Source organism: Trichosurus vulpecula, chromosome 3, assembly GCF_011100635.1.
Source record: "Trichosurus vulpecula isolate mTriVul1 chromosome 3, mTriVul1.pri, whole genome shotgun sequence".
Lineage (NCBI taxonomy): Eukaryota > Metazoa > Chordata > Mammalia > Diprotodontia > Phalangeridae > Trichosurus > Trichosurus vulpecula.
Window position 1 is genome coordinate 327,409,749 of NC_050575.1, and position 22,469 is coordinate 327,432,217.

Below are 22,469 nucleotides of genomic sequence, written 5' to 3' on the forward strand. Positions count from 1 at the left end.
CCTACCTAGCTTCCCCAGAGCGAGGTGAAGTCACCCTCCCCAGGGCGGGTACCCTGCTTGTCCGTGGCCCTGCCTCTTCTAACTCTCTTCCAGCCCCCCCATCCCCCTCGGTAGCAGCCCCGCGCCCCGGAGGGCATCACCCCCAGGGTCGAGGGCGGGGCCGGGGACAAAAGGGGCGGCCGCCCGGGGACGCCGGAGCCGGTTACCTCGGACGCCGGCCGTCCGTCTGGAGCAGGAAGCGGAGAAGGACGTCCCTCAGCTGGGGACCAGGGTCCTCAGGCAGGCCGCGGAGCCCGTGGCCCGGCGAGAAGAACGGAGTCGAGCGGGGCGCGGGCGCGCCGATGAAAGACCCGGATTCCTTGGCCCCGAATAGGGGTCGAGGGGCGGGAACCGGCCCGGAATGCGGAGACACGCACGACCTCGCCGCCGCCGGCTCTCTCGCTCACTCACCTGCCCAGGGCCGGCTTCGCCGCCGCCGCGCCTCCGTCACATGCTGTGGCCGGGGCGCCCCGCACACGCGCCATGAAGCTCCCGGCCCCCCAGCCCGCTGCTCCCCTACCCCAAAGCAGAAGCCGGCGGCCGGCCCCACTGGAAGAGCGCGGAGCGAAGGTGGGACCGAGGAACTAGGCCTAACACAGCCTCGCCAATCGCAGGCCAGAAGAGCAACAGGCTGACCAATAGGCGAGGTGCTCTTCGGAGGGAGGGAGGGAGTGGGACCCGTCGGTGTCCATGCAGCTGCCTCGCCTCTCCCTTCCCTTCCCCAGTTACTTCCCTCCCACCCCTCCTCCCCTCCCCCTCCCTCTCCCGTCCACGCCCTGGCTTGTCGCAGTGCAGCGTCCCCCGCCCTCCCAGCGTCTCGTCTCCTAGCAACCAACTCCAGCAGGCTAAGGCTTGGGCTACCAGCTCCAGGCCCAGAAGAGGAAGCAGTCTAGGGTTTAGAGATGAGAAATTGAGAAAATAGAGGAATAGTAGTCCAGAAGGTCAGATGATAAACTAGCATATATGTTGCTGTAGACTAACATTTTAATTATGCTTTGGGTATTAGTGGAAGTCCCCCCCCCCACCAAGCAGCACCGATTTTGTTGCTATTCCAAGTTTCTTACCACAGCACCTGTAAGAACATCACCTGAGTTTCCTTAGTTGAAATTTGTTTTTGAATCTCCAGCGTCTAGCTCTAGCACAATGCCTAGCACATAGTAGTTTACTCAACGATCACTGAAAAGTGTGTTCCTGTGTGTGTGGTGATGAAGATTTTTAAGGTTATCCTCTAAATCTAAAATCCTATGATCCATTTTTATTAAGCATTATGCTTTTCTGAACAGTTTTTTAAAATGCAAATATCCTTGGATAAAGGATCTCTCTCCAGTAGCCTTCCAGTCCTAAAAACTACTAATATTAATTTGCCTTGTTACTAACATTTTCAGGTAAATTTAAATTATCAAATAGCTTTCTTCTCTAGCAGCAAACAAAAAGAATTTGAAAAATGGAAACAACTGAGTGTTAAGGGATCTGAGACAGAATAGTAACTGTGGTTTGACACTAGGTACCTTGGGTAGTAGGGGCAGTCGTGTGCAGAACTGGGTAGTCTCTCAAGGTCCTTGCCTTTATAAAAGGTACTGTGTGGTTAGAGAGCTACAGAAATCTCTCTTCTCGATGATTCTCAATGTTTTATTATTTCAGTTATTTTTATAAGGCTATTACTCTAAATATGGGTCTCATGGGACATTCAGCCTAATCTCCTGATGAGATGAGGAAATTCTTACCCAGGGAGGTGAAGAAACCTGTCCTGTGGTTTCCAATATCACTTGGTAAATCGGTTGCTTCCATGGAAATTTTCCTCTTCTTAAAATACAGAATTTTCAGTTTTCTACCTAAGAATTCAATCTAGGTGCTCTTATCTTATAAAGACATTACACACTATGATAAAAATTTTGAAAATACACAAATTTTCTTAAGAACCTCAAAATCTAACTTACAAAATAAATTGAGCTCTAGGCAATATTATTTCTGCTTTATTAGCAAAGTGATAAAATGTATCACAGGCAAAACTGGAAAGATTGGGGTTATGGCCATGGTCCTTATGAGAGAAGATTTCCTATTTACAAATTCTGGATCTATTAGTCCCTAATATGAAAGTTTAATATTTTTTCAGTGTCATTTGAAAATTACTTTATTAGCTAAACTAAAGGGATTATAATAAAGTGATTAAGTTCCATTACTTTCACACAGCATTCTTGGGTTCCTCTTTGGTCTTACTTCTTCCAGGCTTCTCTATTTCCCTCTTCATAGGTGCTTGAAGTATTTTTGTTCCTTCAGTGTCTTAAGAGCTGCATTCATCACACATGATGCTGTCTGTAGTCCAGTAAAACATCAGCTATCCTTTCACCATGATGAACCATGGCAACATTGCTACAATGGCCAAACTCAGTATGCCAATAGCACCTGCCTTCAATCAACTTTGAAAAAATCCTAATTTGTATAGTGTTAAGAATTTTTCCAAAGAAGTATAACTCTTCATTGGAAAAGAATTATTGATAGAGAAAGAAATCAATTTAATTTTATTCTGGATTTTGTGGTTGTTCAGTCATTTTTAGTCCTGACTCTCTATGACCCCATTTGGGATTTCTTGGCAAAGATACTGGAGTGGCTTGCCATTTCCTTCTTCAGCTCATTTTACAGATGAGGAAAATGAGGCAAACAGGGTCAAGTGACTTGCCCAGGTTCACACATCTAGTAACTCTCTGAGGTTAGATTTGAACTGAGGAAGATGAGTCTTCCTGATTCCAGGTTCAGCACTCTCTCCACTGTACCACCTATCAGCCCTATTCTGGATATTTAGCCTAAAGTAACATAAACTCAACTTTTTTTCATATCATTCACTGCCTGCTCAAATACTATTATTAGTGGCTCCTAGTAGGGAAAATCTCAAATTCCTTAGCCTGGCATTCAAGGTTTCTGATATTCAGTTTTAATTTTATATCCCACTGTAGCCCAATACGAATTCTTTAAGCAAGCCAAGGAAGTCAATTCACTGTGCCCTCACAGCTTTGCTCCTGCATTATCCTCTGTGTACCTGGAGTCATCTTCCCTTTTCATTATTTAAATCAGACATCCTTCAGGGCCTCAATTAAATCCTGCTTCTTGTGGAAACTTTCTTAACCTTTCCAGCTTGGTGATCTCTCCCTCCCAACTTCAAGAACATTCATTGCCATTTCTGAAGCTGCTATGAAGGTCCAGGTCAGAGATGCTACAGTGGGGCAAGTGAGTGTAAATTGTTCTATGTGAACTTATTCACTGTTAAGAATTCAAGTGGTATCCTGGTATAACAGGCAACTGCTTAGCATGCATCTCAGTCTCATGGAAGTGGTGGTGTCTAATTTCATGTGTTTATAGGAAATGGCTTTTCCTACAGGCTTGATGACCCCCTCCCCACCAAATCACTTTTGCAATATAATACCATTCTTCACCTTATATTCTCAGTCTTTATTATACCCAAAGAGGAAGAGATAGTACACCTGCACTTTATCCACCGTGATTCATGTCCTCCTGTTCTGTCAGCGTATCCTTTTTATTCCCACAGAGCTCTGAAATCTTTTATTGTTTATAAGTAGCTTTCCTAAAGAAATTTCATTCCTATACACAGTAATATCTTTAGCAAAGACTCTTAGTGACAAACATTGAAAAGAGAACTAAAATTATCTACCCTTCACAAAGTTGGTTGCTAGGAACTATGAAAATCTACAGACCATTTAATTAAATGTCAACATGGTTTATTATTAAAATACAACCACCAATACCCTAGTTAACATATTTTCTTCAAATCAAACTATTTACGATCTCTAGCCCCCAGCAAAGAAGTTTTAGTGTATTTTGAAACTTAAAAACATATTGACTACATGGTTTGAATAGTAAATATGTGATCATTAACAATAAGAATTTAACTTCAGTTAATCTTTCAAAGTTGCCTGTGTTTTTTTCCTTTTTTAAAAAAATTTATTTAACATATTTAGTTTTCAGCATTGATTTTCTCAAAAGTTTGAATTACAATTTTTTTCTCCGTTTCTACCCTCCCCCCACTCCAAGATGGTGTATATTCTGGTTGCCCCGTTCCCCAGTCAGCCCTCCCATCTGTCACCCCACTCCCCTCCCATCCCCCTTTCCCTTCTTCTCTTGTAGGGCAAGATAAATTTCTATGCCCCATTGCCTGTGTACCTTATTTCCTAGTTTCATGAAAAAACTTTTTTTTGTTGTTGTTGTTTTTGAATGTCTGCTTTTAAAACTCTGAGTTCCAAATTCTCTCCCCTCTTCCCTCCCTACCCACCCTCCCTAAGAAGGCAAGCAATTCAACATAGGCCACATGTGTATCATTATGTAAAACCCTGCCACAATACTCATGTTGTGAAAGATTAACTATGTTTTGCTCCTTCCTAACCTATCCCCCTTTATTGAATTTTCTCCCTTGACCCTGTCCCTTTTCGAAAACGTTTGTTTTTTATTACGTCCTCCCCGTCTGCCCTCCCTTCTATCATCCCCCCTTTTTTATCTTCTTCCTCCTTCTTTCCTGTGAGGTAAGATACCCAGTTGAGTGTGTATGGTATTCCCTCCTCAGGTCAAATCCAATGAGAGCAAGATTTACTCATTCCCCCTCACCTGCCCCCTCTTCCCTTCCTACAGAACCACTTTTTCTTGCCATTTTATGCGAGATAATTTACCCCATTCTCTCTCTCCCTTTCTCCCTCTCTCAATATATTCCTCTCTTATCCCTTAAATTGATTTTATTTTTTTAGATATCATCCCTTCATATTCAACTCACCCTGTGCCCTTTGTGTGTGTGTGTGTATATATATATGTATATGTATATATATATACCTACATATATACACAGACACACACATATGTATATATATGTATACACACACATATATATATATATGCATATTCCTTTTAGCTAGTATGATATTGAGGTCTCATGAATCATACACATCATCTTTCTATGTAGGAATGTAAACAAAACAGTTCAGCTTTAGTAAGTCCCTTATGATTTCTCTTTCTTGTTTACCTTTTCATGCTTCTCTTGATTCTTGTGTTTGAAAGTCAAATTTTCTATTCATGCCTGTGTTTTTCCACATGTAAATAAAAAGGTCAATTAGACTAACTACACTAAAATTCCATTTATCCAGAACATTGGGAAAACTGGATAGTCTGGTTAATTATTTTGGTTAACAGAATAACTACATATCACCATACATAAATTATCAATTTATTAAAAATAATGCATTAGAACCCAAAATGCATTAAACTATTCTGACCATTGTTCCTTGATACTAAAGAAAGCAATTGTTCTACCTTAAAATAGCATTGTAAATACCAATTGTAACAGCACAGCACTATAAATATAAAACTTATAGAAGACTAGGCTGATTCTATACTGACTCTAGAAGTTGTCTTTTTAATTTTTTAAAAGAATAAATTCCTGATAGTAAATTGCCTTACAAAAGTAGATTACAGAAAAAAATCAGTTACTTCAAATTCCTTAGTTGATCAGTAACATTTAGGTCTAAAAAAAGTGAAGCAGGAAGTCAGAAGGCATATATGAAACTTGAGGAAGCAAAAAAATTCAAAATAGTAAAGGGCTAGATAACTACACAATTTTTTTTAAAATTATAAAATCTCATGTAATTGGCTACTTGAAAATCTTGGGGACAATTCATGTTTCAAATATGTGAAATGTTTAGATGATTTGCAGCCTTTTCCCTAAATGCTGGGGTGGAGGGGAGGAGGTGATGCAACTTTATCACTCCAGAACTTCCTTTACAACTTCATAGAATCACAGAATTTTCTGCTACCTATAACTTAATCTAGATAACAATAGGTTAAAGGATTCAAGAACATAACATCTTTACTGTTTAATTGTACCCAGCTCTAATAACTTAGAATGAGGTGGAGGGGAGGTGAGAGAATGGGGATGGACAACTTCAAGCAAGCATCTAGTTATCCATGATGCAAACAATTAATTTTGCTTTTTGTTTTACTTGCTTACCTAAGTATTTATTAATATCTATTTGTATACCAGAACATCTAGTAAAACATGATAGAAGAGTGAAAAGCCAATAGTGCATCACTTAAGTTAGCCTAGGAAAATAAAACATACTCTCCTAGTATTTATGAATGTAAATTATCAAATTTAACACTGTATTAATGTCACATTTATAATTAACATCAATATATTCACAAGGAAGGCCATATGCTATTTTTTTCCTTTATAAGGTACCTCTTTGCATCAAGGGGAACACTGCAAAAAGAAAATGGTGCAAGGTGATCCCATTTATAATCTCTAAAGAAAAATGGCATTCTTAGTAACTGTCAATAAAACTAGAGGGGTAGACATTTAATAAAATATTAAGATGGGGATTAAAATGCAAATCAGATATCAGAAGATATGATTATCTGAGTTTTAGATTTTTTTTTTTTACCCAACCAAATGTATAATTTGGTTTATGTGAAGGGGCTATGAGGGATTTGGCAATATAAAGAGAAACTATGAATGGCAAAAATCTGGGAGTTGGAAATAGAAAAAGAAACTATGAATGGCAAAAATCTCTTAAATTTCTAGTCCAGGGTCACTTACAGAAGGAAAGAAGTAATCTGAATAAATCCAAGGGCTTGAACTGAAGAATTCATGGGTCAATTTATGTTGGGTATTGTTGAGACACAAGAGAGTCATAAAAAGATGGTACATAGAACACACTGCCTGAGAGAAAGAAAAAAAATCAACGTTTACTTCTAAAGAAGAGTTTAATTTTTCAATTATGTATTCCTAAAATTCTTATTGATGTCCCAGTCCAAGAATTTCAAATTTAAACTAGTTTGTATAGAGCTATGAAGGCTCCCAAAATTAAAGGGAAAAAACACTTCACATCTCTCAGTTCTCAGAAATCAATACATTTCTGAACTAGCCAGGTTATACACAATACATTTCTATGTTCTTTAGTTAACAATATCTTTAGGTAGAAAAAGTCCTAATAAATAAGTATTGTGTATGTTTCAATTTTTCCCTTCAAATTTTTGAGTCCTTTTACTCTTGCTATATACCTGCCTCACTCTCCTTCACCCCCAAAGAAAATTCCCCCATAGCTTCAAAAATTCTGGAAATTTTACATTTCTCTTCACACTTAACAATCCTTTTTTTCCAAGTGGCATTAAGGTACAGGTACAGTACTTGTAAAATTCCTTTTAACACATTTCCCTTAAGATACATGTTACTTCCTCATAACATAACTTCCTCATTCACTCTGAATGGCATTAAACTAAATCCTTCAAATTTCCCCGTCTTACAAAAACAGAACCGTAACTTATTCTACTATAGTAACTGAATAAAATAAAATTAAAAAATGAAAAGTTAAAGAAAACTTTCCTAATGAGGTTAAAAAAAGACTATATGTTTATAATTAATGAGACTTAAGGAAAGAATATATTCAAGAAATTGAAAAAAAAATGCAGAATTTGAAAAAATTGCTTTTAGTACACGTATATTCCATGATTTAACAATTTTAAAAATGGATCACTACATCCTTCCGATTCAGATAAATCAGCACAAGAGAATTTTTTTTGGAGTAAAGAAAAGCTAAGTTTAATTTCTCTTTTCCAGATGGACATAAAAATCCCACCATACTTTTTATGATAAAAGAATTGCTCTATCATTTGGCAGAAGTACTTTTTATTTTGTGCACAATTATATGTAATTATAATATATATGCCATGTATAACTATGTCATAATTGATAAAACAAGCTTTTTGAGGGTAAAAAAGTATTCTACACAAACATGACAATATTACTGTTACCAATGGCTACATTTCAGCTCTATAGCAGAGGTTCTTAAGCCTTCTTGTGTCATGAACTTCAATGGTAGTTTGGTAACATCTATGGATCCCTTCTTCTAAAAACGTTTGTTGCCAACATTCAAAATTGAAGGAAATGTTAAATTTCCATTAGAGGTTAGAGAGAAAAAAGATGAATTCTCTTCCATCCCCCCCAAGTTAATGGACCCTCTGAAATCAATCCACAAACGACAGTGGGGAGGGGGGTGGTTCACAGACCCCAAGTTAAGACCTTCTGTTCTGTTAGGTACCTTTATGAAAAAATTTAAAATTATAAAATTTGTAGTCTTCTCCACCTTCTTCCATTCTCCAGGACTAATATTTACTTATACAGTGTTCGAATAAATGTATTGCCTACTGCCAAAATCATGGCTGTGTCTCTATCCCAACAGTTATCATATTATGCTTTTCAAATAATTTTTATAAACACATAATCTCATTTGATTCTCACAACAACCCTGTGAAGTAGGTAGGGCACATATTTCTTCCTTTTCTGCAGCTGAGACAAATGGTTATGTGACTTGCCCAAGGACGCATGAATAATTAGTGATGGTGCTAGGTCCAGGTCTTCTGATTCACTGTCCTAGCTTCTTTACACCAGTTATACAGCATTTAATATAACTTTTATAAGAAAATAAAACTATTTTTATTGGGAAGTGTTTAAATCCAGAAGAAAGAGAACATGTAAATGGGTTGGAAATAATCCGATGTGCATGACATGAGAAAATTAACTTTAAAAAAACCAAACACTTCTCATACTAGCTTTTGGAATTGAAAAATAGAGTTATCAGGTCACCTGCAGAAAATATCAGTGAAACTTAATTTATTTTTATTTATACAGTACATGTGATTTCACAATCATTTAAAAAATAAAATATATTTTAACTGTATCCATTTTCTGTCTCTTTTTTCCATTAAGAAAACAACAAAGTATAATTTTATTCAAGTTAATGTATAGTTATGACAGTGATAGACTAAATCAGATACCTAAAAATGAAACATTAAATGACTAACAAACTACAGTATCTTTACTTTGTTTTCTTTAAGTCAATAGGTCAAAGAATACAATCAGAAAAACTGAAAATGCTAAATGTCTACTTACTGATAATGTGAGGATCATGTTATTTAACTTGAAAATGTTTTGGTTAATAGTTTCTTTAAAATATCCATTCCTTAATTAAATAATTGATAAAGGAGAAAACTTGGGGCCTGAACAGTGAACACATTTAGCCCTACCTGAAAAATTATATTGTAAAGGTCATGATAACAGAAAGTTCAGACTTCCTTTGCTTACTCAAAATTCTCAATTCCCTTCCTGGTTTTCCAGTAAAATAGGGACTCCCACACATACATATACTCACCACTCAGATAATTTATATAGCAACTTACCATACTAAAAACATCAAGGACATAAGAACTACCCCAATGGAAGATGAAATTATAGTTATCCACCTTATTACTTTGTGCTGTTATTCCTTTTCCATTCTTAATAGCAACCACAATCCCTAGCCTAGGAAATAAATACTTCCATCAAATTTAATGAGGCCACCACTAAGTTTCAAGGCTTTTTTACTTCCATTGTACTCCCATTCAATTTGGCTGTCCTAACATCAAATTAAGTAAGTAATCTGCTTTAGAAAGAATTCTGGTATGCGATTTAGATTCCATGAACTGGATCCCAACAATTACATCTAAGAATGAACCACAAAAATCAGAAAAAAATCAATAATAAAAATAATATTTAAAGACTTGTTTATATACCTTGGCTGAATCTCTAAATAACATATTTAGGAAGTTCATTTTCTCTACACCTTTTTATCTCTCTCATATGTTTTAAAATTCTAAGATACTCATTTTCTTCTTCAGATAGGAGTACTAATTTAAATAATATCTATTTTAAAAACAAGTTTCAGAGATGTCTTTTAGTAAATTTCATTTAGGCTACTCATGTTGTAGAGTCTGTTCTAAAATTACTCAGTGAACATAAAGTTTAAGCGAAGAAATGTAAAAGCATAATCATAATTCCACCAAATAATTCAGTTTTAGACATCATCTTAAAGCACCTTACTATTTTGAGCTTAGTGTTAAAGAAAATTATTTTTTACCAATCACTGTCATGTATGATCATGGTTTACAAGAAACTCCAGATTTTGCTATAAGATATTTAAGCACCCTGAAATTTAATTGCATTTGAAATCATTATTTAAACAGAACTCAAATCAAGTAGGTTACTTAACTGAATGGCAATATAGTATTTTGTGATCTGCTTTGCTTTGTTAGCTGCAAAACCTAAATCTAAACGAAAACCTGTAATATTTTTAATATCTTTGCAGACTATCTGCAGGTGAAATTTTAAAAAGTAATTATACTAAGATATAAATAGGGTTTAATGAGAAAGTTAAACATCACCACTGCTAGAATTGGGTAAATCATTTTACTCAGCCTCAAAGAGCTGCTCTGACTCTCTTTTCATAAAAGAGGCCATAATTTTAAGAGCTCAAAAGATGTAGGATTCTCAGCACAAAGAAATGGAGACATTCTGGAGTAAAAAAAAAAAATCACAACTACCACAGAGGACATTTTGGTGCTGCATATAGTCTTTAAATCATTCTAGGAAGCAGTTTTATTTGAAATGCTTCTACTGAACTTTTCAAGATATTTTTAAAAAAAGGATAAATAAGAAATTATTCTTAAATGGTGGAAAAATATAATCAAAAGCAAATGATGCAGAACTGGGCTGCAACAAAGGTCATATAATTCTTATCATCCAAGAGTTCTTACTTAAAGGACACATCTCTGGCTATCTGCCCTTAACCCACTTTGGGAAGTTGTTACTTAAAAACCTCTTTTTTTTTGCCTGGCTCTTACTTTCTTATATATTATCTCCTAATTTCTGAGGATTCTCAGACAATCTCATTAGAAGTCTTAAAAAATTAGTGTTCTACATTCCAATAAACTACATCCTATAGCTCATCAAAGTAACTTTCAATAAACAATGGGGCAATTGGTGAGAAATAGGCAGTCTTAATCCAAGACCAAGAAAACCTCCTACTCCAATAACTTGAGAATGAAACCAGGTCATGTTCTGAACCAGCTTACTAAAGTACAATTTAAATATCTTCTAGCAGCAAAAACACCTACGAGAGCCAAAACACGTTTGCATTAGATTGTGGGCTATTTCTTTTAAAGAAATATCAAAAATGTATTTTTTTTGGGAAACAGTTCAATTGTAAGTAAACATGAAGGATATCAAAGATCTTGTTTATCTCCACTTTTGCCAGTGGATTCAGATGTAACTGGAACCTTATTATTTTCAATAAAAACCGATTCAAAGGCAGCTTCCTGCTCCTCCAATGTGTCAGCAGCAGTAGTTCCACTAATTAGGGCTGAGGTGGTAAAAGCTCGTTGCTGCTCTGTAATCTTATTCAATTCCACTGTTTTCCTACCTCTTCTTTTACCAAGAATTTTGACATAATTAGCTGGCACAAGTCCTGTTGTTTGACCATCAAGGCTAGCAAGAAGCCAGCCACGAACTTTGGGCTGTTGTTCTGATGGAAGGAAAAAAGAGTTTTGCAATTATAAAATACTCTGGCAGTAAATGACAGAATAGACATTAAAACACAGTAGATAAAATATAAAACAAAAATAAAATACTAGGTAAAATTCAAATTTTAAAAAGTGTCCTTAATAGTCTCTTGTTTGCATAAGACATTTCGATTACAATCCAAAAATGTAGCAGGAAATTAATTCCTCCAAATATACAATATCCACTGGAATGCTTAAAACCTTTCTACATTTCAAACTCACAAAACCAAAGACAAGGATTATTATGTTTATTTTCAATTTCCTTACTTTCCCTGTTAATAGGAAAAATAATGTCTATTTACTAAAACATAGCTTGCAAAGTAATATTCAGTTTAGGTGGTATAATTCCCCTTTGTCCTTTTGGTAAACTATAAAGAAAATCATTCCATTTCATCTGTGATATGAGAACATGCTAAAAAATATTGTTATGAAATTTTCAAAGGAATGGATATTGGATTAAATCTAGAAAGGAAAAAATACTTTAAAGTACTCAGATTTCTAGACAAAAGTTCAAAAACAAAGGCAACTTACGAAAAGTTTTAAATATTCATTTTTGAAAGATTTATTTTTGCATTTTAAAGCTCTAATGTTAGCATGCCTAGTTATACATAGCATCTTAAGACAATTGCTAAATCTGTTCAGTTATCTTTCAACAATGTAATATAAGACAGATATAGGTCATCGTGGAAGACTAAAGATTTCCTTATTCTGTAAAGAATTATTCTAAGAGAAAAAGGAGAAAACTTAAGTGAACCAGTCCCTGGAAACAATTTTAAAGTCTAAGATGTTCAACATATTTAACTATTCATTTACACCTTTTACCTGATAGAGGGAGAAAGCATAAGAATCCAACTAAAATATTAGAAGCCACTGCTATATAAGGACCAGAGGAGCTAGCCATCAATTGAGGGAGTGTCCACATCAGGGAAGGTGAAAGGAATAAGTATCTATTATGTGTCCACTATGTGCCAGCTCCTACAGTACTTTTTTTTACAATTATTATCTCATTTGATCCTCACGACAACTCTGTAAGGTAGGTCCTATTATTATTTGCATTTTCCAGTTGAGGAAACTCAGACAGACAGAGGTTGTGACTTGCCCAGGGTCACATAGCTATTAATTACCTGAGGTTAGGCCCAGTGCTCTATCCACTATACCACCTATCGCTGTTGAGAAAGTCTAGACTGAAAAATAAAAAATTTTCTATTCATACCTAATTGTCTGGCATCATAAAGAAAAAGTTAAGTGCTACATTCTATCTACTGTTTAATGCTTAAAGGAGTAACTTAATAAATACTTCTAAAAGCATATACAGTAACGCCTCATTTATCTAGTCTGCTCCACTAGCACCAAAAATCTTTTAAACCATTTTTGATAGAAATGTTTCTAAAATATATCATGCCCTTCTTTACATTCTTAAATAGTGTGTGGAACATAACACTTGACTTTTCCTGGTTCATTCCAGATAATTTCAATCAGGTTTTTGAAGGGAGGGTCCAGATTTGTCACTGAGTTGAATTAGGGAATTCCTGGTTTGGAAACAATCCACCAAAGCAAACAGGCAACTCCTCTGCAACCTTAAGTCTTAATTAATGCTGGCTTTGGCACTGACAGGTCAAATGACATCTCTGTTATCATCGTCACACAGCTAGCATATATAAAAAGCAGAACTAGAATCTACCTATTTCCTCACTCAATAACCACCTTCTACTCATAACAAATTGTCTTTATCAATATCATATTATAATATAGAGAAGTCATCAGGAACTACTGTGGCATAGAAGACTATTTGTGTCAATAAATGACTTTATAATGCTAACTATATCTTTAAAGAATTTCAGGCTACTTTTAATTTTGGTTTTTTCCTTATTGTAGGATTGCCAGCTATCCTTCTTGTCAAGTGGAAAAAGCATATACCTATGAGGCAGGAGACTGAGTTCTAGTCCCAGTTCTGACACTAAGTAGCAGTATGACTTTGGAAATATCACTGGACCTCTTTGGGCCTCAGTTTCTTCATTTGTAAAATGAGTTAAGCCTGTGGAAGGGGGAAGGGAATAAGCATTTGTTAAATAAATAATTACTATGTACCTGGCACTGTGGTAAGTACTTTACAAATATTACCTCATTTGATCCTTACAGCCCTGGATAGTAGGTGTTCTTCATTATTGCTATCCCCATTTTAGAGGTGAGGAAACTGGGGCAAACAGAGGCACTGGGGCACTATATAAATGACTTGCCCAGGGTCACACAAGCTAGTGTCTGATTTGACCTCATATTTTCCTGATTCCAGGCTCAGGCTTGAAGGGCGGGGAAGACTAGATGTGAGATGAGATGAGAGACGGAAGTTTAGTAACTTCGATCTTCAATATTCAGTGCCCAGGTGGCAGTGAAATAAGAGAAAAAGGTGGGGTAAAACAACTGTCTTCTATGACTCTTCCTTTCCACACTCTCCCCTTCCCACATTAGTTCCCTGGACAAGTGCCCACTTATGTGGAAAGAGATGTCATTTCTTATGAGCAAAGACAGTAGATGGTGAACTTTGGGATAGACAGACCAAGGATTGAAGCAGCATTCGTTTACTTTAGGGGTTGACTAGAATCAGTGAATCACATGGATTTTTTTTGTAGAGTATATAAGCTAGGGAGAAAAAAGGGCAGATCTTCCCTCATGCCACTTCAGGCCTCATTCTGGACCAGCCCAAGTATAAAGTGACAATCAGGAAGTGCCAGTGAGGTGAAGAAGGGAGGAAAAAAGGAGCAAAGGAGAGTTTTTGTGACTACCCAATGTAGGGGCCATTCTAGGGCAGGTCCTATAAGTGGGTCAGATCTAAGTCAAAGGCATTTCTCCACTGCTGTTTTGTCCTATCATTTATTTGATCTTCATATGTTAACACTGCCTTACCTTTAGTCTCTTTACCTCATTTCATGTGGGTGGCTGTAATATTAAATTTAAAAAAAAATCACTCTATTTGTACAGTGCCTATTTTCTTGAGGAGCTCAACAGACAAATTCTAAAGTAGCTATTTTACTATGTAATTCACTGGAAGAAAAACACTATATCATCTAATAATAACATAAACAAGTAAATCAAAAGAATTATGTGGCATCTCCAATTAAAAATGTCTGCATTTGAAGGGTTGGCTTCAAGATCCAGCAAGTTCTAACTGGTTTAACTAGTTCAAATTTCTCAATAATTCACACAACAAATCAATGTGTTGGTGCTGTTGTTCAGTCATGTCTGACTCTTTGTGACCTCATTTGGGGTTTTCTTGGCAAAGGTACTGGAGTGTTTGCCATTTCCTTCTCTAGCTCATTTTAAAGATGAGGAAACTGAGGCAAACAGGGTTAAGTGACTTGCCCTGGGTCACAGTTAATATGTAACTGAGCTGGATTTGAACTCAGGTCCTCCTGATTGGAGGACTACACTCTATCCACTATACCACCCAACTGCCCTAAAAACAAAACAAAACAATGTATTTAAATAGTAAGACTGTTATTACAATGTAGTTAATACAATGTATTTAACTTTAAGTTGAGGTAAAAATCGGCTAAAACCATTAAAGGGCCAGTGTTTTCAGTAAGAAGACCACAGATATATTTTAAAATGATTAATAAATGAAATTATTATTAAATAATTTTTTAAATAATAAATAATAATTTTATTATATAAATGAAATTAATAAAAAAAACTATGATCTCAATATTGCTATCCAAACTGAGTCTCCACAAAAAATTCCTATTACTCTGACTACAGAGGAATACGGATGAAAATAATTTTGTCCAAAGTCATTAAAACAGCAAATTTTTTTTTTTTAAAAAAGGCGTACAACATACAAATTTCAGTTAGTTTGCTAAGTCATTGGAAATTGGTTAAAAAGGAATATTCAAAACATGAATAAATGATTTACTGAAATTTGGTATTGCTCCTGGTTTATGAGCCCACATATTTTCTGATATAAACTCAATACCATTACCAAATAAAAGCAAAATACTGCTTTGAGGCAGAGTACTAGTAATGCTATGTTCCCAATACAGAGACTTGGATAAAAGCAGATAATTCCCTGGTAATTTATTAGATTATACAAGCATTATTCTTCAAAGAGGTGGCTTGCTGTCAGTTTGGAATTCACATATTTTGAGTTCTTCTAAAGGAGGCACTATATAAACACAGAATGTTTCCCTTTTTTGTTTTTATTATTATTGCTGGACAAAATCTTGATGCTGTATTTCTCTCCTGAAGGTTTTGAGGTTTTAAATTAACATATGAAAAACAAATGTAACTAATTCATAATTAGCATGGTGTCTGGAATCCTCAGTGGCAATTAGGAGCAATTTATTCACAAACAAAAAATTTCACAGACAAGAAAACACAGGTTTTACATATTAAATATCACCAATACTCGTGAAATATCGAAGCATATTACCTTTGGGTGCCAAGTTTAGCATATCACCAGCCCGGAAAGAAATTTCTTCTTCAGAAACAGCAGCAAAATCATATTCTGCTCTAGCTACAACATGGTCATCCTCACCACTTGCCCAATTGGTGGTAGCTATATTCCAAATTGTGAATTAGATTAAGTTAATAAAAAAATATCAGCAGGAAAAGCCACTCATTTCATTAGATGCAGTTTTAAAAATCTATCTTATTCTCTAAGAGAACCAGAAAAAATGTATTCTGCACCATCAATATTGAATTCCTCTGAGTCTACTTCCAGCTTTTCCTACTGTTCAGCCCCCCATTCACCTTTTATATTTTGGCATATGACTGTGACTCCTGGTGCACTGCAAACTGAAGCCAAACAATGTGAACTTTCGAATTTCCCTTCTCTTTACCTATGCATGTCTTTCTATCCATCTCCTCCTCCCTTTCAATCTCAAAGGAAGTAATTTTTTAGGCAAATTCTTTTACTAGTAATTATTTTTGATGTCATCCATCTCAAACCCTTCCCCAAGACTTTGCCCAATCAATTTTGCCCTTTGACATTTATATCTTCAATTTTTCTTGAGGCTTCTTTCTTTTCCTACAAATACATCCCTCTCTCTCTCCCTTGGCAAGTTTATTCACATCCAGGCATTTAGCTATGAACTTTAGGTAGATGATTTCAAAATGTACACATCCAGCTCTGCTCTCACATTTCTGCTTATTGGATAGCTCTCTTTTAATGTTCTGTTAGTACCTGAAACTTAAACCTAGAACCAAAGCCATTATTCACCCCACTCCACCCCCACTTAGCTTCTCCTCTTGTCTTTTCTATTTCTAAAAATGGTACTACTATTATTTCAGTACCTGAGCTTAAAACCTTAGAAGTTTTTACTTCTTTCCTCTTCCTCATCCCACATATCTAAATAAGTCACTAAGCCCTACTGATTCTCACAGCTGCAATTCAACAACTAAATAATGGACTATGCACAACAAAGCAGTGTGAAACATCTCTTCCATCAGACCCCTCCTATTTCTACCTTTGACATGGACTCTTGTACTACTCTCCTAACTGGCATTCCTCCACTCTCTATGCCACAATTTATATTATATACTCTTGCCAGATTAATCTACCTAAAGCACAGCTTACATGTTATATCCTTGTGTTCAAAAATCTTCAATGACTCCCCACTGTCTGCAAAGTTTAAAATCCTTAGCTTGAGGAGAAAGTGTGGTGCATTTAAGTGGACTACAGAACCAGGACACTTGGGTTCAAATCCCACCCTCAACATTTACTAGCTTTATGCCCATAGGAAAGTGACTTAGTCACTCGGAGACCATTTGCTCATCTCTATGAGTACAGTTATCTGTAACAATTACTTTTCAGGGATATTGTAAAGATCAAATGAGAAGTACATAAAGTACTTTGTAAACCTTAAAGCACATGTTAACCTGTCAGCAAATATTTAAATCACTTCACAATCTAGTCCTAACTCGTCTCATTTCCATTAGTCCTCTAAATATACCACTCAGAGTTTCTGAAACACATGTTAAACCTTTACACAGTTTCCTATTTATTTTAATCCTGATCTGTATGATGCAGGGTGCTCTTGGATGAGGCAATTCGTTTTATCTACACAGACTGGCAACTTTTCTGCAACTTGTAGTCTTTGAGACCAGAAATAGGCCTGGACACTGTGACTTACTTTCAGAAATCTGATTCATTTTTCTGGCACTAGCTCAAACATTATTTCCTCTAAGCTATCTCTGAAAAATTTTGTTGGAAGTGTTCATTACCTTCTTTGACTTCCTTTAGTACTTTGTACTCTATGTATGGCACTTCATCATATTCTACCTTGTACTGTAGTTTCTTGTGTAGACTTCTCATCTCAATTACTAAACTATATGGTAGCTAAGAGACCATGCCATTTGTTTTTGAAAATTCTGGATATCATCAAGCAAAGTGCCCTTGTATAATGTAGGTTTGCAATGAGTATTTGTTTACTTTAGTCAATGACTAAATTAACAAGGCTGTTTTCTGCTAATTATTATTTTTCCGGTCAAAATATCCTTTACTCAAATATTTCTACAATCTGATAATATGCCCCATTCATTAAAAACTCAAGGTGGCTATGTTACCTTATTCCTTCATAACAGAAATATGATTATTTGTAACCTTACAAATTGTCCTTACCTGTTACTTCCTCACTGTGGGTGGAGAGTAGTTTCCAGATAAGATAAGGACCCCCCAGGATAACAGCAAAGAACAAGAATATTGGCCAAGATTTTGCTGAGTTAGCTGCTCTATCTTCTGGGCCAAGGCAAGCCACAGTACCTTCACTTTCTGCCCATAAATCCTCATTCTCAGAGCCTCTTCTTAAACCCATCATCTGCTGCAACCTTCTGTAGAGATATCGTATAGTCCTAACTAACGCGAAAGCTGAAAACACTTTTGTGAAATGTATTTTCAACCGGGAAAAATGATTGGCTACATCCAAAACAGCTCTAAAACTGTTATAGACAGCTGAAAAGGTGGCATCCATCATCATACTGACAGAAGCAAATGCATGCACAATACTTTCAATGGACTGAAATGCACCTCTGCTGCTTTCTTCAGCTTGCTGGACAAATCTGCTGGGAGGGAGATCATCCATACGGAACCGGTTATAGCCTAACCCACCATATCCATAACTATAAGGATTGTAGTTTCCATAAAATGAATTTCCATATGCTCCATAACCAGAAGAAAAGGAAGTGTAAGCAGGTCTAAAAGTGTTGAGATTGGTGCTTCCTGTCTGCTGTGATGGCCTTGGAAGAATTGGTGGGGGTACTCTTGTAAGAGTTGGTTGCCCAGGCCTTGTCAATAAAGTAGGACCCAAATCAGCAGATCTAAAAAAAGAAAATTTCAGAGATTCAGGATCCATAACCATATTACAGTGAAAATCACTCAAGCACTCAAATTCAATTCAGTAATTATTAAGTTCCTCATATGCACTTAAGTTGAGATATATATTATAGGAAATACAAAAATGCTACACTTTTACTAAATTATTTCAAGTTGTGTGGGTATTTTCTCTATACCTTCATAGCTCTTTCTGAATTGCTTTGTGTTATGTGCCTGTTAGTCAAACTTTCAGAAGAAAGAGATATAGTATATCATTGGGTTCAATTCTCAGGAAATAGGGGTAAAAAAATTTCCTGCTTACCTCGTAAGCTTGTGAAAATCAAATGAGATTCATTCATTCATTGAAGCATTTATTTCATGCCTATTATGCATAGAAGCCCTGTGTTAGGCACTAAAGGAGATAAAAAATTTATATAAACAGTACCTGCTTTCACAGCATGAAGGAACTTTGTAAAGCATAAAGTCCTATTTAAACATAAGGTATGTAATTACTGTGAAGAATTATTCCTGTCCTCTAATACTTGACAACTGCACTGGGGACACGATACAGAAAATAAAAATACAAGGTGGCATATGTGATTAAATAACAAAGTGAATAGTATAAACAATAAATGCATGGGGAGTTCTGAAAAATCTAATCATATCACGCCTCCCCTCAAAAAAATTTAGAGTCTCCTTGTTCACTACTCAGGAAAGTTCAAACTCTTTGTCAGATAAAGTCCTGTACAATATGATGCTACTCGGTTGTTCCATCCTTATCTCATATTCTAATCCTCTATATATCCCCTACAGGGTAGCTAAACTCTACTCTCTACCCACTACATATCCTAGTGTTCTTTCTAGCTTCTGTTCCTATGCCTAGAACTCTCCCTCTCTCTCGCATAATGCACTTATGTGATACTGTACATGTTTGTGTAACATCCCTTTGACAGTAAGCTCCACGACAGCAGGGACTGTGGTTTCTCTAAACTTTGTATTTCTCCTGTGTCTAGCATAGTGCTCTGCCTACAGTAAGCTGAATGAAAAAATTAAATAAAAGTAAAAGGAGAGAGACTATCTGGCTTCAATTCTCCCTCTCACTATTCTACTCACTGCAAGTTCCTGTTATTGATGGTCTCAAAACTGCTGGACAAAGGGCTCCTACAAACCAATCTACAAAGCAACAAGAACTGTTTTAAGCACAACCTAAAAGCAAACAAAAATAAGTATGCTGCAAAAACAAAACACTGAATACATATTCAACTCTGATGTGCTTTACATAGATAGAAACAAGAAATATAAAATCAAACTGTTTCTATTTACCTTGTATCTACTATTATTAACAATGACCACTGAATACTATTTTGCTATAAGAAATGGGAATACGGACTTCATAACAACCTGGAAAAGCCTACACGATATAATGCTGAGTGAGCAGAGCAGAACCAGGAAAACATCACACACAACCACAGACGAATGGATTCTGTGAGGACTAACCCTGATAGACTTTGTTCTTCTCAGCCACACAACGTGCAAAGACTCACTCCAGAGGACTCACGATGGAGAATGCTATCTACATGCAGAGAAAGAACTATGAAGTATGAATGCAGAGTGAGGCACACTTTATGCTCGCCTTTTTTTCCCCTTTTTTTTCTCTCTTTTGTTTTTGTGGGGTTTTTTTTGGTTCTGTTTCTTCTTTCTCATGATTCATTCCATTGGTCATAATTCTTCTTCACAACTTGACTAGTGTGTAAATAAGTTCAACGCGAAGTTATAGGTAGAAGATATATAGGATTCCATGCCGTCTTGGGGAAGGAGGGGGGAGGGGGGGGAAGAAAATCTGGAACCCAAAATTATGTAGAACCGAGTGTTGTAAACTAAAAACAAACAAACAAACAAACAAAAAACCAAACAATGACCAATGTGCCCAAAAGTTAGGGCTATTTATTAAGTGAACAATCTCAAATCTTGTTTTCATGCACTTCAAAGTTTGCTGAGCGCAGGAACATATTCTAGTGGTTTTTTTTTTCAGTGATTGAGCAAAATTTGATATTTCATCTCCATCTCAGCACTGAACACGATACAGGAAGCGAGAATAATACACAGTAGAGGAGAATAAGTCTTAAAATGACGCCTCCAAAATCCAGATTCAAATATTACCAGAACTTGGCAGGACAAGAACAAAATCATCCCAATAAACATTTATTAAATGTCTAAAACAAAACATCTTTTACAGAGGCCTCCGGTAGTTAAATGCTTTTTTACCATATACTCCGTGTCCCAGCCACTCTATTATTATCGAGTTAGTACTGGACAGCAATGCCCTCAAGGCTTTAAGTGAAAGGGATTCATTTTTGTTTCTTGAATAATGAGACTTCAGTAAGGAGGTTCCGCCTCCCCCATACTTGTGTACATACACACATACACACACACACTCTCTCTCTCTCTCTCTCTCTCTTCAGCTTAGAGGTAGACAGCTCGGATGCCCCCTGCTCTCCTCTCACACACCCACCTCTCTAGTCCAGACCCTCATCACTTCAGGCCTGAACTACTGATCTAGCCTGTCGGTGAGTCGACCTGCCTCACATCTCTTCCCACTTCAACCCATTCTCTATTCGGCCAGTAAATTCATTTTCCTAAAACTCTCGTCTGATCGCGTCACGCCCCCCCCCCCCCGCCCCCATAAGCTCCAGTGGCTTCCTACAGATTTCCAGACCGACAACATGCTCGGTGTGGCTTTCCCCTAGACCCCCTCCCTCCCTTAACGGTCTTTCTACACCTCGATCCGGCGACATCGGCCTCCCGACTCGGCTCCGGCCGTCCCCCTGCCCGGAATGCGCTCCCTCTTCGGCTCTCACTACTGACTTCCCGGGCTTCCCGCCGCCTTCTTCAGGAAGCCTTCCCCGCCGACCCCTCAGTTCCAGTGCCATCCGTCCGTCGGTCATTTCCCACGTATCCTGGGTTCTGCCGGTCGGGACGCAGCTGCTGCCAGGCTGACTCCCCGCCGGGCAGGGGCTGCCTTTCCCCGTGTCTTCGGAGCCCGGCCCGGCGCCTGGCACGCACAGCAGGCGCCTACCAAACGCTTGTGTGCCCCCTGAACGCCTCAGAACGCAGCTCACCCAGAAGCGCTTCCCGGGGCCGGGGCGGCGCCGGAGCCCGCCCCAGCACTCCCGGCCTCTGGGGCCCCGGAGGCCGCGGCGCTAGGTGGGCGTGGGGGAGGGGGACAGAACCCAACGATCGTAACTGCCGCTACCCCAGTCTTCTCAGCCTCCCCGACAGCATGAGCCAAGGGGCCCCCACACTTACTGGAAGGAGGGGCCGGGCCCGGGTCCTGTTCCTGCCCCCGGGATCCTCCGAGTCTCCCAAGGCTTCGGCGGAGGCGGCGGCTGAGACGCCATCTCCTGCGGCTTTGCTCCTCTCCCGCTCGGCTTGGCGGCGGCCCCAGCCGGGGTCATAGGAGCGTCCCGCGCCGAAAGACCCGACGAGGAGAGCGACGAATCATCCACTTCTCTAACCTTCCCCCCCCCCCCCCGCCCCCTACCGGGCCGAGGGTTCGGCTTTCCACGAGCAAGAGCAAGTCCTTTCCCCGGCGGAGGCGCTACTGGGTGACACGCCCCAACATTCTGTGGAGCACAACTCGGTTTTCCCTCTTTCCTTTCCTGTCTCCCGGTGGCAGCTCCCAAGGGAGGGGAGGGGCTTATCG

At 37.9% G+C, this 22,469-nt stretch overlaps 2 protein-coding genes across 4 annotated transcripts in view; both read right to left on the reverse strand.

Moving 5' to 3' along the window:
- KIAA1841 (KIAA1841 ortholog) overlaps positions 1 to 842 on the reverse strand; it is a 68,642-nt gene extending 67,800 nt beyond the window's left edge. The window contains exon 1 of one of the 3 annotated variants that reach the window (XM_036751513.1): positions 207 to 842. The gene's annotated coding sequence lies outside the window, so the exon portion shown is untranslated. The remainder of the gene's footprint in view (positions 1 to 206) is intronic. The other 2 variants (XM_036751514.1, XM_036751512.1) reach the window with 2 other exon arrangements.
- Positions 843 to 7,700: 6,858 nt separating this feature from the next.
- On the reverse strand, positions 7,701 to 22,428 carry PEX13 (peroxisomal biogenesis factor 13). The gene is made up of 4 exons (XM_036750365.1): positions 22,073 to 22,428; positions 18,077 to 18,771; positions 15,887 to 16,012; positions 7,701 to 11,426 (listed from the first exon to the last, which is right to left on the reverse strand). Exons 1-4 carry the CDS (start codon positions 22,219 to 22,221, stop codon positions 11,128 to 11,130), a joined length of 1,269 nt encoding a protein of 422 aa, XP_036606260.1. The 5' UTR covers positions 22,222 to 22,428; the 3' UTR covers positions 7,701 to 11,127.
- Positions 22,429 to 22,469: the final 41 nt, after the last annotated feature.

What these genes read in the sequence shown, in the direction of transcription:
- PEX13 (XM_036750365.1), bottom strand. Translation starts at nt 22,221, where the DNA reads ATGACCCCGGCTGGGGCCGCCGCCAAGCCGAGCGGGAGAGGAGCAAAG. An exon ending in GGGCCCGGCCCCTCCTTCCA is followed by an intron (nt 18,772 to 22,072) that starts GTAAGTGTGGGG and finishes TTCTTTTTTTAG; the next exon opens with ATCTGCTGATTTGGGTCCTA. An exon ending in CCACAGTGAGGAAGTAACAG is followed by an intron (nt 16,013 to 18,076) that starts GTAAGGACAATT and finishes TTTGGAATATAG; the next exon opens with CTACCACCAATTGGGCAAGT.